The sequence below is a fragment of the Miscanthus floridulus genome, chromosome 8 (assembly GCF_019320115.1).
Source record: "Miscanthus floridulus cultivar M001 chromosome 8, ASM1932011v1, whole genome shotgun sequence".
NCBI classification, from domain to species: Eukaryota; Viridiplantae; Streptophyta; class Magnoliopsida; order Poales; family Poaceae; genus Miscanthus; species Miscanthus floridulus.
Window position 1 is genome coordinate 42,687,707 of NC_089587.1, and position 12,369 is coordinate 42,700,075.

Consider the following 12,369-nt stretch of genomic DNA (forward strand, 5'->3'; position numbering starts at 1 on the left):
CATAAAGTTCTTCGCATCTAATGGATGACATTTCATTTTTCGTTAGTGGGTGTATTTCTTTAACTTTGGACTGACGCCTCTTTTTTGAAGAGGACTGACGCTAGAATTTTCCATTATCTAAAAAAAATCAACATCCGAATATAGAACAACTTGTGTAGTTCATCAACATCACCCGAATAGAGAGCACCTAGTGTAGTTCAACGGTAGTGTTCTCAACAAAGATCGAAACCTGTGCTTGTATACCAAGATAATAAATGTGAAAGCTACAAAGTCCAACACATCAAAATAATGCTTGCTCTTTTAATGTTCCAACTACAAGATACAGTATGCTATGGATGATAGAAATACTCCTACAAGCCACTAGCATCAATCTCCCTCCTGTACATAAAAGCCAATCAACCCTAGGAAACATAAGAAAAGTGGCATACTTATGCTGTTATGCCTATGATTAACTCAAAACGAACCCTGATTTAATCCATAGGTAACAAAACAGCCACATCATCAGCAGGATCAACTTTTGAATTTGAAGCCATCTATCGTATTCCCAGTTGATGCGTCCAGTTAACCCTATTTAATTTATTTGAGATAACGGAACAAGTCTTCTTGCCTTTTGCATCTTGTGATGCATACAACTCCAGTTAATCAATTTTACTCGTAGAATTTGTATGTCGTGGCTGACAAAATGATCTGCCGGAGCCCTCCTATCGGACCCAGAATCAGCAGCAGCACTCCAATTACAATGCAGATCTGAAGAACATGGGGGACAGATAAATTAGAGGACAATCTTAGCAGAGGCGTTATACTGAAGAAATGAAGGTTGTTTATGTTTCGTAGTTCTTATTACCCAGTTGATGAACCATGAAAGGCCGAACCGTTTGGGCTTGTAAACCTTGAGCCACATGATGCAGGGAAGCTGGAAGAAACAAGCAAGATTTGGTGAGCTCTGAAGTTACATTTCTGGACTTGATTTTATATCTCAATGGCTATTGGGACTCGATCATATCGATGATTAGGACAATGCGAAATTAAGAATGCACCACTGTTGTAGCAGAAAAAAAAATGGGTCAACTATGGATCTTTGGGAGCTTACAAAATAAGTTGTTGGTGAAAAGGCTAATCCACCAAAGAAACTGAGCAATCCACCGAAGAAGGGGAAAGTGATGCCTACAAACATTGTGAACGCTGCACAGGTTGCACACACTTGTTATCTTGTTTGTTAGAACGTCAGATGCTCATTTGGTGAGCACATGATTTCTCAAAAAAAAAAAAAAATTGGTGAGCACATCTTCAGTGTTCGTTTCGGATAGAGGCATTACCAACATAGACACTCCGGGCAATAAGACGGAGCTTTAGGCTTGGAGCGAACCACAGTTTCTTCACCAGCACCGTCTCTATCATGTCAAACACCGGCATGGCATAAATCTGTGCCAACAACGGAGTTCAGCTGAGTTGAGAGACGATGGTATATACATATGCAGTGTACGTACTGAGTTTGATCATGTACCAGCACGACATGGATGGAAAAGTGAAATGTATGTATGTACCTGGTAACTGCCAATGACATGGATGACGACAAACATGTTGGCGAGGGCAATGAGCCACTTAGGCTTGGAGAGCGTGATGAGGATGTTCTCGTCGACGCCACTGCCGAAGGCCCAGTACCCAACGAATGTGACGGGGAAGTAGCAGATGGCGACGATGACGTAGGCGACGAAGGCGCCCTTCCACATGGCCTTCTTAGATGGTTTCTCCGGCGTGGACGGGATGGTGGACTGGATCTCCAGCACCACATTGTGCCCCGAATACGCAAATGCGACGTCCCCTAGGCCCCCGAGGAAGCCGAACACCTTCCCTGGAGTCGTCGTCGCGCGCAGATGATAGTCCACGTCTGCGCCCTTCCCCTTGTCAAGGGATGCGCCCCACGCAATAGTCGAGTAACTAGCACAACAAGTGTAGCACATGATGTGAATGTACTAGTTTTCAGAGATTTGCCGGACATGCAACAGTTATGGTTTCAGTAGGTGTTTTCAGAGATTTTCCGGAAATGCAACAGTTGGCTGGTTTCAGTATATATGTTGTGTTACCTGACCGACATGATGGCGGCAGCGAGGGAGACAGCGGAGATGGAGTTGAAGTTGGGGAGCTGGGAGAGCACAAAGTGGATGGAGGCGAAGATCATGATGAAGTAGGAGAGCTTGAAGTCCTTGCAGTTGCCGTCGCAGATGACGTCGTGGAACTTCTTGAGGGACTGGCCGCCGGTGACCATGTAAATGATGTTGAGGCTCACCTCCACCGCGAGCTGCTGCGGCACCACGAGCCAGAGGCCCAGCCGCTCGCCGAACACGTGCTGCCCGAGCTCGTGGTACCGGTCGAACCGCTTCCCTGGCACCATCTCGTGCATCTCCACCATCTGCCATAGCGTGTACAGCGTGATGATCCATGACAGGATCATCACCGCGATGCCAGGACCCCTGCATACCAATCAAATAATTAAAACCATGTCGATCTCCTAGTAACTTGTTTATTATCAGGTGACTGATGTTAAGAGTTTTGTATATGTATCTATCATGTTAAGCCCCCTTTGGCACGGCTCATCCAAAACGACTTCACCGGTGAAGCCAAAGCCGGTGAAGCCAGAAAAACTGATTTTTTTCCGGCTTCTAGTTCATTTTAACCCCGGCTTACAAAACGGCTTCACGCTACAGTGCCTCGATTTACGCAAAATAGATGAAGCCGAAGCCGGCATAAGCCGTGCCAAAGAGGCCCTTAGTCTTCTAACTGTCACATCTAGACAAGACCGGCCCAACAGTGACAAATTAACACACATGAGACTACTAATACTAATAAAAAAACAAAAATAGGGGAGAGGCAAGTCAAGATACCTCTAGCGGTCAACATAAGGGCCGGAAAGAGACAAATGAGGCATCTTGAGATTTTTTTTTGGCACCAATCAGAGAAAAAAATCTGGATTTTTCTTATTTCATCAATCTATTTGTATTGATTGATTGAAGGCTAATCGATCAACGTACGACCAGAACAAACAAATTAAAGGCGCTTGATTAACATCCCAGAGATAATTGAGCAACAGATTAAACTAATCGTTTGATGAGCGAGTCGATCGGGGATCGAAACTGAAATACGGAAGACGGATTTGGATTTGTGAGATGAAAGGTAATATTGTAGGCACGTACCAGCCAAGCTCGGACATGGCATAGGGAAGGCCAAGCACGCCGGCACCAACCATGGCGGTGACATTGTGGAAGGCGGAGTACCACCACTTGGCCTTTCTGGAGGAGTTGATAGGGAGCCAGTCATCGATCGACTTCTCCTGTTGGGTCCTGCCGCCATCGTCCTTCTCCTGCATGTGGTGACTGGTGAGTTTACGTTGTTAACCGGGACGTCCAGTGGGTGAACATGAACAAGTCCTATCATCTAAGATTTCAATTTCCTTGGAGAGAGAGATCAGAGAGCGAGAGAAAGGCAGATCGATGGAGAAGAAGGCACTGCACGTAGTACGTACTACGTAGGTACCTTTTGAGAAGAGAAGCTCTGGGGCGGTGCTTGCGTCCCCATGCAATGGATGATAGACGATGGCACAACTTAACCTTGAGGCTTGAGCTATGGCAAGAGAGATCTCGATGGAGAGGCGGCACTGGCAGCAGGGGCTCCTCGCCTGTTTATAGGAGTAGCAGATCGCAAATGATGAAGTGTCGGCCCTGCTCTGCTCATGGGGATCCGGTTGCGGATCGAGAAGGACGACCCGCGTCGGGTCTCCGGATCCGCCGAGAGAGATGGCCCAGCAGCTGATGATAAGTCAAGTCAAACGTGATGTGTCGTCCTCAGGAATTGCGTACGTGGTTCTGTAGAAAATGTGCCTCAATAGTCCTCGGTCCTCGCTCGATCGTTTAATTTTCGACTCCAATCATGCACGTACACCTAGCTAGTGCAGTGTATATATCTTGCCGGGTGCTGAAAGCGGCCGGCAAGAGGGCCGTGACACAACAAGACTAATCTCCGTTTTTTACTTGTTGTATGTACGTATGTAAGCAGGAGTATGTATACGTGATCTAGCTGCTGAATGAGAAAATGAGACGTTGCAGATCGACCTCCCACGGACAGCCACGGTCTGTTCACCGGACCAGACGATGAGATGAGACGACGATATGAGGCGTGCGAATTTGCGACGAGACTTGCATTGACTCATCTCGCTCTCGCCCTGTGTAGCTGGACCAGCAGTCCAGCACGCATGTACGGCGCCACTATATCTATAATACAATATATAATAATGCTTGTAACATTAAAAATTCCGTGGGACGAAATAAACTCGGCCAAGAGGTACAGAAAGTTTAATATGGATCGAGTATCTTATTTGACTGTAATGTGACTGTAGTACTGTACGTGTCCTCTTGATCACGAACGAAGATCATGGACAATGAAATGGAACACATGTCATGCCGTAAAAGAAGCGACGGATATATATGCTGCCAAGGCCGGCCGGGACCAATCAAGGGTGAATGTTCACGCTGCTTTATTCAGCGATGCTAACCTGGCTGGCATTGGAACTATATATATAGGAGTATATAATAATAGCAGGAGAAGATAAATTAAAGGAGCGCATGCACAACTACTTACTACGTCTGCACGGTTCGCTTTGACCGTGGACATGCAGAGGAAGCTGAGATGCTCAGCATCAGTGGTGAGGCAGAAATAATTTTCAGGTATGACAAGGTTTACAAAAAAATCAAACATGTATAGTAAAATGTTATATATATATATATATATATATATATATATATATATATATATATATATATATATATATATATATATATTACAAACAGATCTGGTTGCTTAGCAAAAATGCTCTTCAAATAAATCTGTAAATTATTTAAAAAAAATTACTAGGTAAAATAAAAGGTTAATTAATACTTTAAAAGTAGACTAGTTAGAATTCAAAATTTAAAAATACCTTTCATTACGTATTTTTTTGCTATTCTTTGATGTCATTGTGGACTTGTCATCGGACTTCAGGATACGAATGGACGGAGTAGTCACTTGATCAGATTTATAGGGAGGAAAAGAGCCGCAGGTATCATGCTAGTGGCTGCGGGATAGATTAGATTTTTTGAGAGAGAGAGAGAGAGAGAGAGAGAGAGAGAGAGAGAGAGAGAGAGAGAGAGAGAGAGAGAGAGAGAGAGAGAGAGAGAGAGAGAGGAGGAGATTAGCTTGTTTTTGTGGAGTTTGCTAATTGCTATATAGGCCCATCACCAGGCGAGCCACCAGATACAACAGATAGCATGTATTTTTATATCATGTATATATACTACATATATTTGTTATTTCCTACATATTTTAGCTACTAGTATAATGCCCGTGCCAACGCTACGGATTTTTCTTGAGAATGTCTCTTAAAACAATAAAATTATTTTTGCATAGTCTAATGTAAAAACAATTGTACTTGAGTCTACATATAATTTTCTAATATTATGACCATCTAAGTTACATTTTGCCTAACTCCTTAATCATCTCTTGAAGATATTCAGGGATGTTGTCGGAACATTCGTTTGCACGACTCGCCAAAACGTCTGCCAAGAATTCCATCCTCAGTGAAGTTGAGAGCTGTGCATGGTATATAGATTAACAATAAGTTACTGTTTTTCTATGTAGTGTACAATATATAGCTAGAGACTATATATGCTTACATTGTTGATCTGTGGCAATCTTTCGCCGTCCCAGAACTTCATGAAATTGTATACAAGAAAGCCTCCCAGTTTCCTGGACAAGATCAGTTGTTTATTTGATGCAAATAAATGAAATAAATTTTTTTGTGATATAATAGGTGAAATATATTACAACTGGTTACCAGTATTTATTATGTGTAACCTTTGTTACACATGTAGGGTATTCTTTCTTCTAGTCATAAATATTGCCGTTCCACTTAGAATTTGATAGCCCCATGGCGAGACTGAACATTCTAGCCATTGTGTGGAACGTAGGTATATAAGCCATTGTTTGATCATAACCCTTGAAACATGGACCATCTTGAAGGGGGTCCATAATGTGCACAGTTTTGTTTTCCATGTCCATTATGAATAAAATGTACAGTCCGCTTTGATAATATGGTAGTAGAATCTAAAAACAAACATAGAGAATATAAGTGCTAAACAAAATAAATTAATTTTGTACATTAGTACACATAACATAACTTACGTTGTTACAATCTTTAATTTTTTAATCCATGTCCGGCCAACACTCAAGTACTTTTCTCAATTTCCCGCGGTATTCGTTGTCAATTCTGCCACAACATCGTGGATCTCGTCCAAACCTAGTTATTTCCTGAGGATTGTGCAAAAATATATTTTAATTAATTATACAATTATTGTAAGTCTTTGATAAACAATAAATTTATATATCAACTTATAGCAAACTTGAGGTCCATGAAGTGGAATGTTTGTTTCTTACCAACCATATGTTGGTTGCACGCAGCCATCCGAATAGCCATATTTAAGCATTCATGATCCATCTCTAGATCCTCATCTAAAATATTTTTAATCTTGACAAGATTCAAAGAAATTAGGTACGGTCGTGTACTTCGTACCCACTCTTTGCTATAAAACAAGGTTAATCCACAAATTACTTTTTGTATGAATTCTAGAACGGATAACTGAAATATCTAAACTAGAACAAAACAGTTTACTATAGAATGACTTACTGAAGTAAAGTTTTGTCGCTGGCGATGAATTGGATGTTTGTGCATATTGCGGCTAATATTTGTTCCCTACTTTTCCACTTTATTGCACGTGTCAACTTAATTTCACCCGACATTATTATATCCAGCTCATCGAGCTCTGTGACATCACCATCTAGCTCATTGTGGGTCTCTAACTGTTGCCCATGATCCGGTAACCCTCTTGCTTCATTTAACGGGGAGTTATACAAGATCGCAGGTAGTTTGAACTTGAAGTTACTTATATCTTCCTGAAAATTTGAGCAAGTTCTGATATATATTAACCAATCCAAAAGAAATGATTATGTTTAGAAATAAACTCTTATAGAATTACCTGGGTGACATGGTCAGATAAAGCAGTTCCAGTCCAATATTCCATATAATTAATCAGCCGTAATCCACAACTACAACTGAGCATATATTCCGAAAAATGAATAAAATATGAGTTTTAGAGGTACTGTTGTTGGTTGTGCAATTGTATATACACGAAATGGAAAGATAGTTTACCCATCTTTTTGCATTTGTTCGGTAATCTTATGTTTAATCTCCCAAGATGACACTTCGATACCGTGTAGCCATTTAGTTTGGTTTAGTAGTTTAGATTTCAGTGCATGCTTTATTAGTCTTTCCATTCCTATTAACTGGAATGACCAAAACACCAAGGTTAACTAAGAAAGAGATAATGGAGAATTTTAAAGAAGTTTGTATATCAATTGTTAAGCCATACCGTATATCTGAGATCTTTCCAATCTGTCATATTTTGTCCGAAGGAATCCAAAACATGTATTTCTGCGTGAGGTCTCAGGCTTTGTCCGTGGAGGTGGGGGCACTGGCCACGCGCATGATCTCCGTGGAGCTTTCGGAGTCGACGTCGCGGACGGCACTCGATGTAGATGACGATGGAGGGACGTGTCGCCGCCGCTGATCGTACGTCGCGGAATCGCCGTTGCTGGTTGCCGTGATCAGGATCCTGGCCGTCCTCCGTCGTGGACGGAAATAAAAAAAGGAAGGCAAGGCAAACCTTCAAGTGCGTGAGGTCTCAGGCTTTGTCCATGGAGGTGGGGGCACTGGCCACGCGCATGATCTCCGTGGAGCTTTCGGAGTCGACGTCGCGGACGGCACTCGATGTAGATCACGATGGAGGGACGTGTCGCCGCCGCTGATCGTACGTCGCGGAATCACCGTTGCTGGTTGCCGTGATCAGGATCCCGGTCGTCCTCCGTCGTGGCTGGAAATAAAAAAAGGAAGGCAAGGCAAACCTTCAAGTGTGTGAGGTCTCAGGCTTTGTCCATGGAGGTGGGGGCACTGGCCACGCGCATGATCTCCGTGGAGCTTTCGGAGTCGACGTCGCGGACAGCACTCGATGTAGATGACGATGGAGGGACGTGTCATCGCCGTTGATCGTACGTCGCGGAATCGCCGTTGCTGGTTGCCGTGATTAGGATCCCGGTCGTCCTCCGTCGTGGATGGAAATAAAAAAAGGAAGGCAAGGCAAACCTTCAAGTGCGTGAGGTCTCAGGCTTTGTCCGTGGAGGTGGGGGCACTGGCCACGCGCATGATCTCCGTGGAGCTTTCGGAGTCGACGTCGCGGACGGCACTGCGATGTAGATCACGATGGAGGGACGTGTCGCCGCCGCTGATCGTACATCGTGGAATCGCCATTGCTGGTAGCCGTGATCAGGATCCCAGTCGTCCTCCGTCGTGGACTACTAGCATGGGCACGTCATGGAATCGCCGTTGCTGGTTGCCGTGACGGATGGGCGGGCGTCGGGCTTCCTTTTTTTGTCGATGATGGACGGGCGGGCGTCGGGCGTCCTCGTGCGGAAGGGAATTTTTGTTTTCTTTTTTTTTGTCGATACGGATGGCGTTTGTTTCCTTTTATACGGACGGGAGCATTGAAGCCTCCGTGATGAGTCTCAAGTTTTCAATTATAGTAGAGATTACGATCGCCAAAGCTAGCCAGATAGCTGGCTCCGCCCCAACTCAGCATGTACTTGCTCCATCTCAAAAAAATAAGAGTATATATCTCATCATCGAGAAATCAAATATTTTAAATTTAACTTGTCGGTGTTTCATAAACCATACTAGTAAACTTATACGATTGCCGCGCTGCTCTAGGAAGACGATGGTAGCATCCAATAGACATGAGGATCTATACTGGTTCAGGCCAGAACCCTACGTCCAGTCTCAGAGATGATCGAGTGTGTGTTTCTCGCTTGAATGCTCTGAAGTTCATACAATGGGGGTGCAAGAATGGTGAAAGAGATGGAAGGACCTATGCTAGGCGAAGGGTTGCTCGAAGAGAAGCTCCAGGAGCCCTACTACAATGGTGAATGAATGGAATGGTAGAGGATGTGAACCATAGCGAGAAGGGTGCCCTAGCTGCCCTTATATAGAGTTCGGGGCCAGGGCTTTATATAAAGAGGTGGTTCTCCCGATTGAAGGGTCGAGAGTCTGAGTGAGGACCTAGCTAACTTGGCTTGCAAGCTACGCCGTCTTCCGGTGCTCGTCCGGTCATGGCTATCGTCATGGTCTTCTGGCCATGTTGCGGCAGAGTGTGATGTGGTGCTACTGTGCCGGTTGTGGCGGCACTGTAGCCTCGATGGTGGTTCATCAGCCGCCCTGTGCAACGTGGTGTCCGTTGTGGCCTTCGTCATCATCTCCTGGTTCCTAGGGGCGTCGTACCCAAAGTAGGTAGCTGCCCTGGGTCGTCGATCACTTGGTCACTTTGCGGGGCCGAGGACCACGAGCCCAATCGTCGGGGTTGGGGCACTCTGCCGGTCTGGATGGGCTTTTCATCGAGTCCCTTGTCGTGGATCCCATCCCGTAGTGCGTGGGATTGTACAAGCGTCTAGTCGGTCTGTATTTGGACGGTGGGTATCGTACCCGTTGTCACCGTGGTGTGGTGTTGTCTTGTTGGTGCGACACGGTACAAGGATGGTTTTTGACCAGGCCAAGGTGATTGTTGTCCCCTCGGTCCTTGCGGGGTCAGTGCAGCATACTTGCTCTTGTCAGAGCAGGCGCACCTAGCTGCGCTCTACCTCCCCCATCCCTTTCGAGGGTCGTGACGGGGAGAGGTCGTGCATCTTGCAAGTGCCGTGTGCTAAGGCGTGTGGAAGGGGTCGGGGATGACCCCAGCCTTGGCGCCTAGCCCGCCCAGCTCGACTTTCGCTGGGCCTCGCTCGTTCGGGCCTTTGCCGACTACCAAGTTGTGGGCTGCGTGGCCTACCAACTAATCGGTGCCCTGAGATACCCGGGGTTATAACCCCGACACAAACTAAATATACATAATAGTAATAATATATAACATGTATCAGCCTCTTGGTTGATCGCTCTCCTTTTAATATAATGCTGTCGGGGGATCTTTTCCCCACTATTCTTGTTAAAAATATAATATTTTTATAATAAACTTATTTGAAAACATAAAAGTTGGTACTTACATTTATTTCACTAGCAAGAGGATCAACGGCAACCTTTGGCTTGCCTCAATGAAGATTAAGTGGTTGGCAAATCACTGAGCCTTAGGATAAAAATCACGATGTCAACTTGTGTTTCTGATCGGTTTGCAATCACTAACACTAACTATTTACTTGTCGTACTTGTGCTAGTGTAGTTGCTCTTGTGTAACTAGTTAGCTTGTATAGCTAAGTAATTGCTCTCTAGTTGTGCTTGTGTAGTGTTACTGGTTGAGTAGTCCTAGTGTAGCTTGTTCTTTGTGCTTGTTGCTCACTAGTATTTATAGGGGCTTCCAGTTGTTTGGTTGACTAGTTGTATAAGTTTGTCTGACCTTGAAAACTAGAGTTGTGTAGAAGAGCTCCCACTAGCTTGACACCGTAGTTACCTTCCATAGAATCTTTTATAAGGTGCTCGTGATAATACATAGAGGGGTATAGTCGTGGCTAGACAATTAACTTACTTCAACATTTGTTTTGGCTAGTAAACATGATTAAGTTTTAGAAAAGACTATTTACCTCTTTGGTCAGACATCTCGGCCCTATAGGCACAAATGTAGCTAGTGTTTGGTTCGCTTCGCAAAACTAGGTGCTGCAACTTTTAAGTAAAGGTTCGGCATGCCCTTGCTTGGGGACAAGCAATTAGCCTGTTCGCTTGTTGGTTTCAGCCAGGGCTTATCAGCTAGCCAACGGTGTTTTTCTCTTGCAACAAACCAGCACTAGCCAGGCTTATCAGTCTAGAAACCAACCATATCTCTTTCTGCGAGGAATCTGATAGTGCAACATGCAGCTGTTGAAGATGCACATAAGAGAATGATGGGCCTCGCGAGTCTAGACATCAAGCTCGGCCCAATGTGCGCTATAGTGACTTAGGCCTGGTTTAGTTTCCAAAAATTTTCACCATAAACTATCACATCGAATCTTGCGGCACATGCATGGAGTATTAAATATAGACGAAAAAACTAATTGCACAGTTTGGTTGGAAATCACGAGACGAATGTTTTAAGACTAATTAGTCCATGATTAGCCATAAGTGCTACAGTAACTAACATGCGTTAATGATGGATTAATTAGGCTTAATAAATTCGTCTCGCAGTTTCCAGACGAGCTATGTAATTAGTTTTTTTATTACACTACTACAGGAATCAATTTGCGTAGTGTGGCCAAAATGGGCTCCGTGGCGGGCACCTCTTTTGCCCGCCACGGTTAACCGGTGGCCGGCCAGCAAGGCCGGCCACCGAGGCGCCCGCTGCGGGAAAATGGTTTACGGCGGCGGGCCACCTTATTTGCCCGCCGTAGGAAATCGTTATTTACCGCGGCGGGCAGTATGAATCACCCGCCGCGGTTAATACGATGTACCGTAGCGGGCTCTTTAAACTGCCCGCCGCGGTAAAGAGTTCATTTCCTGCGGCGGGCGCTTTATATTGCCCGTCGCGGTAAAGCCTGTACAAATAATCACCGCCGCCCCTTCGTCTTCTCCACGGGTCTTCCTCTCTCTCAAACTCATGGGGGAGGTTTTGCCCTAAAATTTGAAGAAACTTTTGATTTGAGTTGAAGGGCTTGGATTTGAGGGAGGAGGACATCATAAGAGGTTCATAAAGGCTCCCCCTCTCTCCTTCCATCCTCTCTCTCTATTTCCATCACCTAGAGTTCTCTCTAGATCTATATCTAGATCTAGATCAATTTTAATGGAAAAAATGATGTCATGTATTTCTTTAACCTTAGATTCATCATAGATGCATGCTTCATCTTTCACATCGTTATTTCCTCTCTTTTTCATGATTTTGGACGTAAAAATCATCAATTTCTCCTAATTCTTCTTTATTTGTTGATTGTGACGGATAATGTTCGCAAGTATGATGGATAGGTCGGAATGGATGTACCGGATCGATAGAGTGAATGATCCGCGGTACCTCTTTGAATTAAGGAAGTTTATTGCTGCTGGTAAAGCTCACCGTGAGAGACTGAAGCGGATGACAACCATATGTCCATGTTCTCATTGCAAGAGCCTGAAAGCCCACCGAGACAGCGAGGTACAAACTCATTTGATCATGTATGGTTTCATCGAGGGCTACATCGTCTGGACATTTCACGGCGAAAGAGTTGGTGCGAGTGGCGGTGCATCTGGAGTGAGCTCTTCGACGCCGACGACGACAGCACCATCGGTGAATAAAGATCCTTTAGGAGCAC

General features: G+C 44.7%; 1 protein-coding gene and 1 pseudogene across 1 annotated transcript; both read right to left on the minus strand.

Annotated features, from left to right (window-relative positions):
• Positions 1-158: 158 nt before the first annotated feature.
• Positions 159-3,751, minus strand: LOC136476247 (lysine histidine transporter-like 2). The gene is made up of 8 exons (XM_066474015.1): positions 3,532-3,751; positions 3,192-3,358; positions 2,085-2,471; positions 1,545-1,938; positions 1,317-1,422; positions 1,091-1,182; positions 845-913; positions 159-747 (listed from the first exon to the last, which is right to left on the minus strand). The coding sequence occupies exons 1-8, from the start codon at positions 3,571-3,573 to the stop codon at positions 649-651; spliced, it is 1,356 nt and encodes a 451-aa protein (XP_066330112.1). The 5' UTR covers positions 3,574-3,751; the 3' UTR covers positions 159-648.
• Positions 3,752-5,394: 1,643 nt separating this feature from the next.
• LOC136468949 (uncharacterized) lies at positions 5,395-8,389 on the minus strand (annotated as a pseudogene).
• Between the last annotated feature and the right edge of the window lie 3,980 nt (positions 8,390-12,369).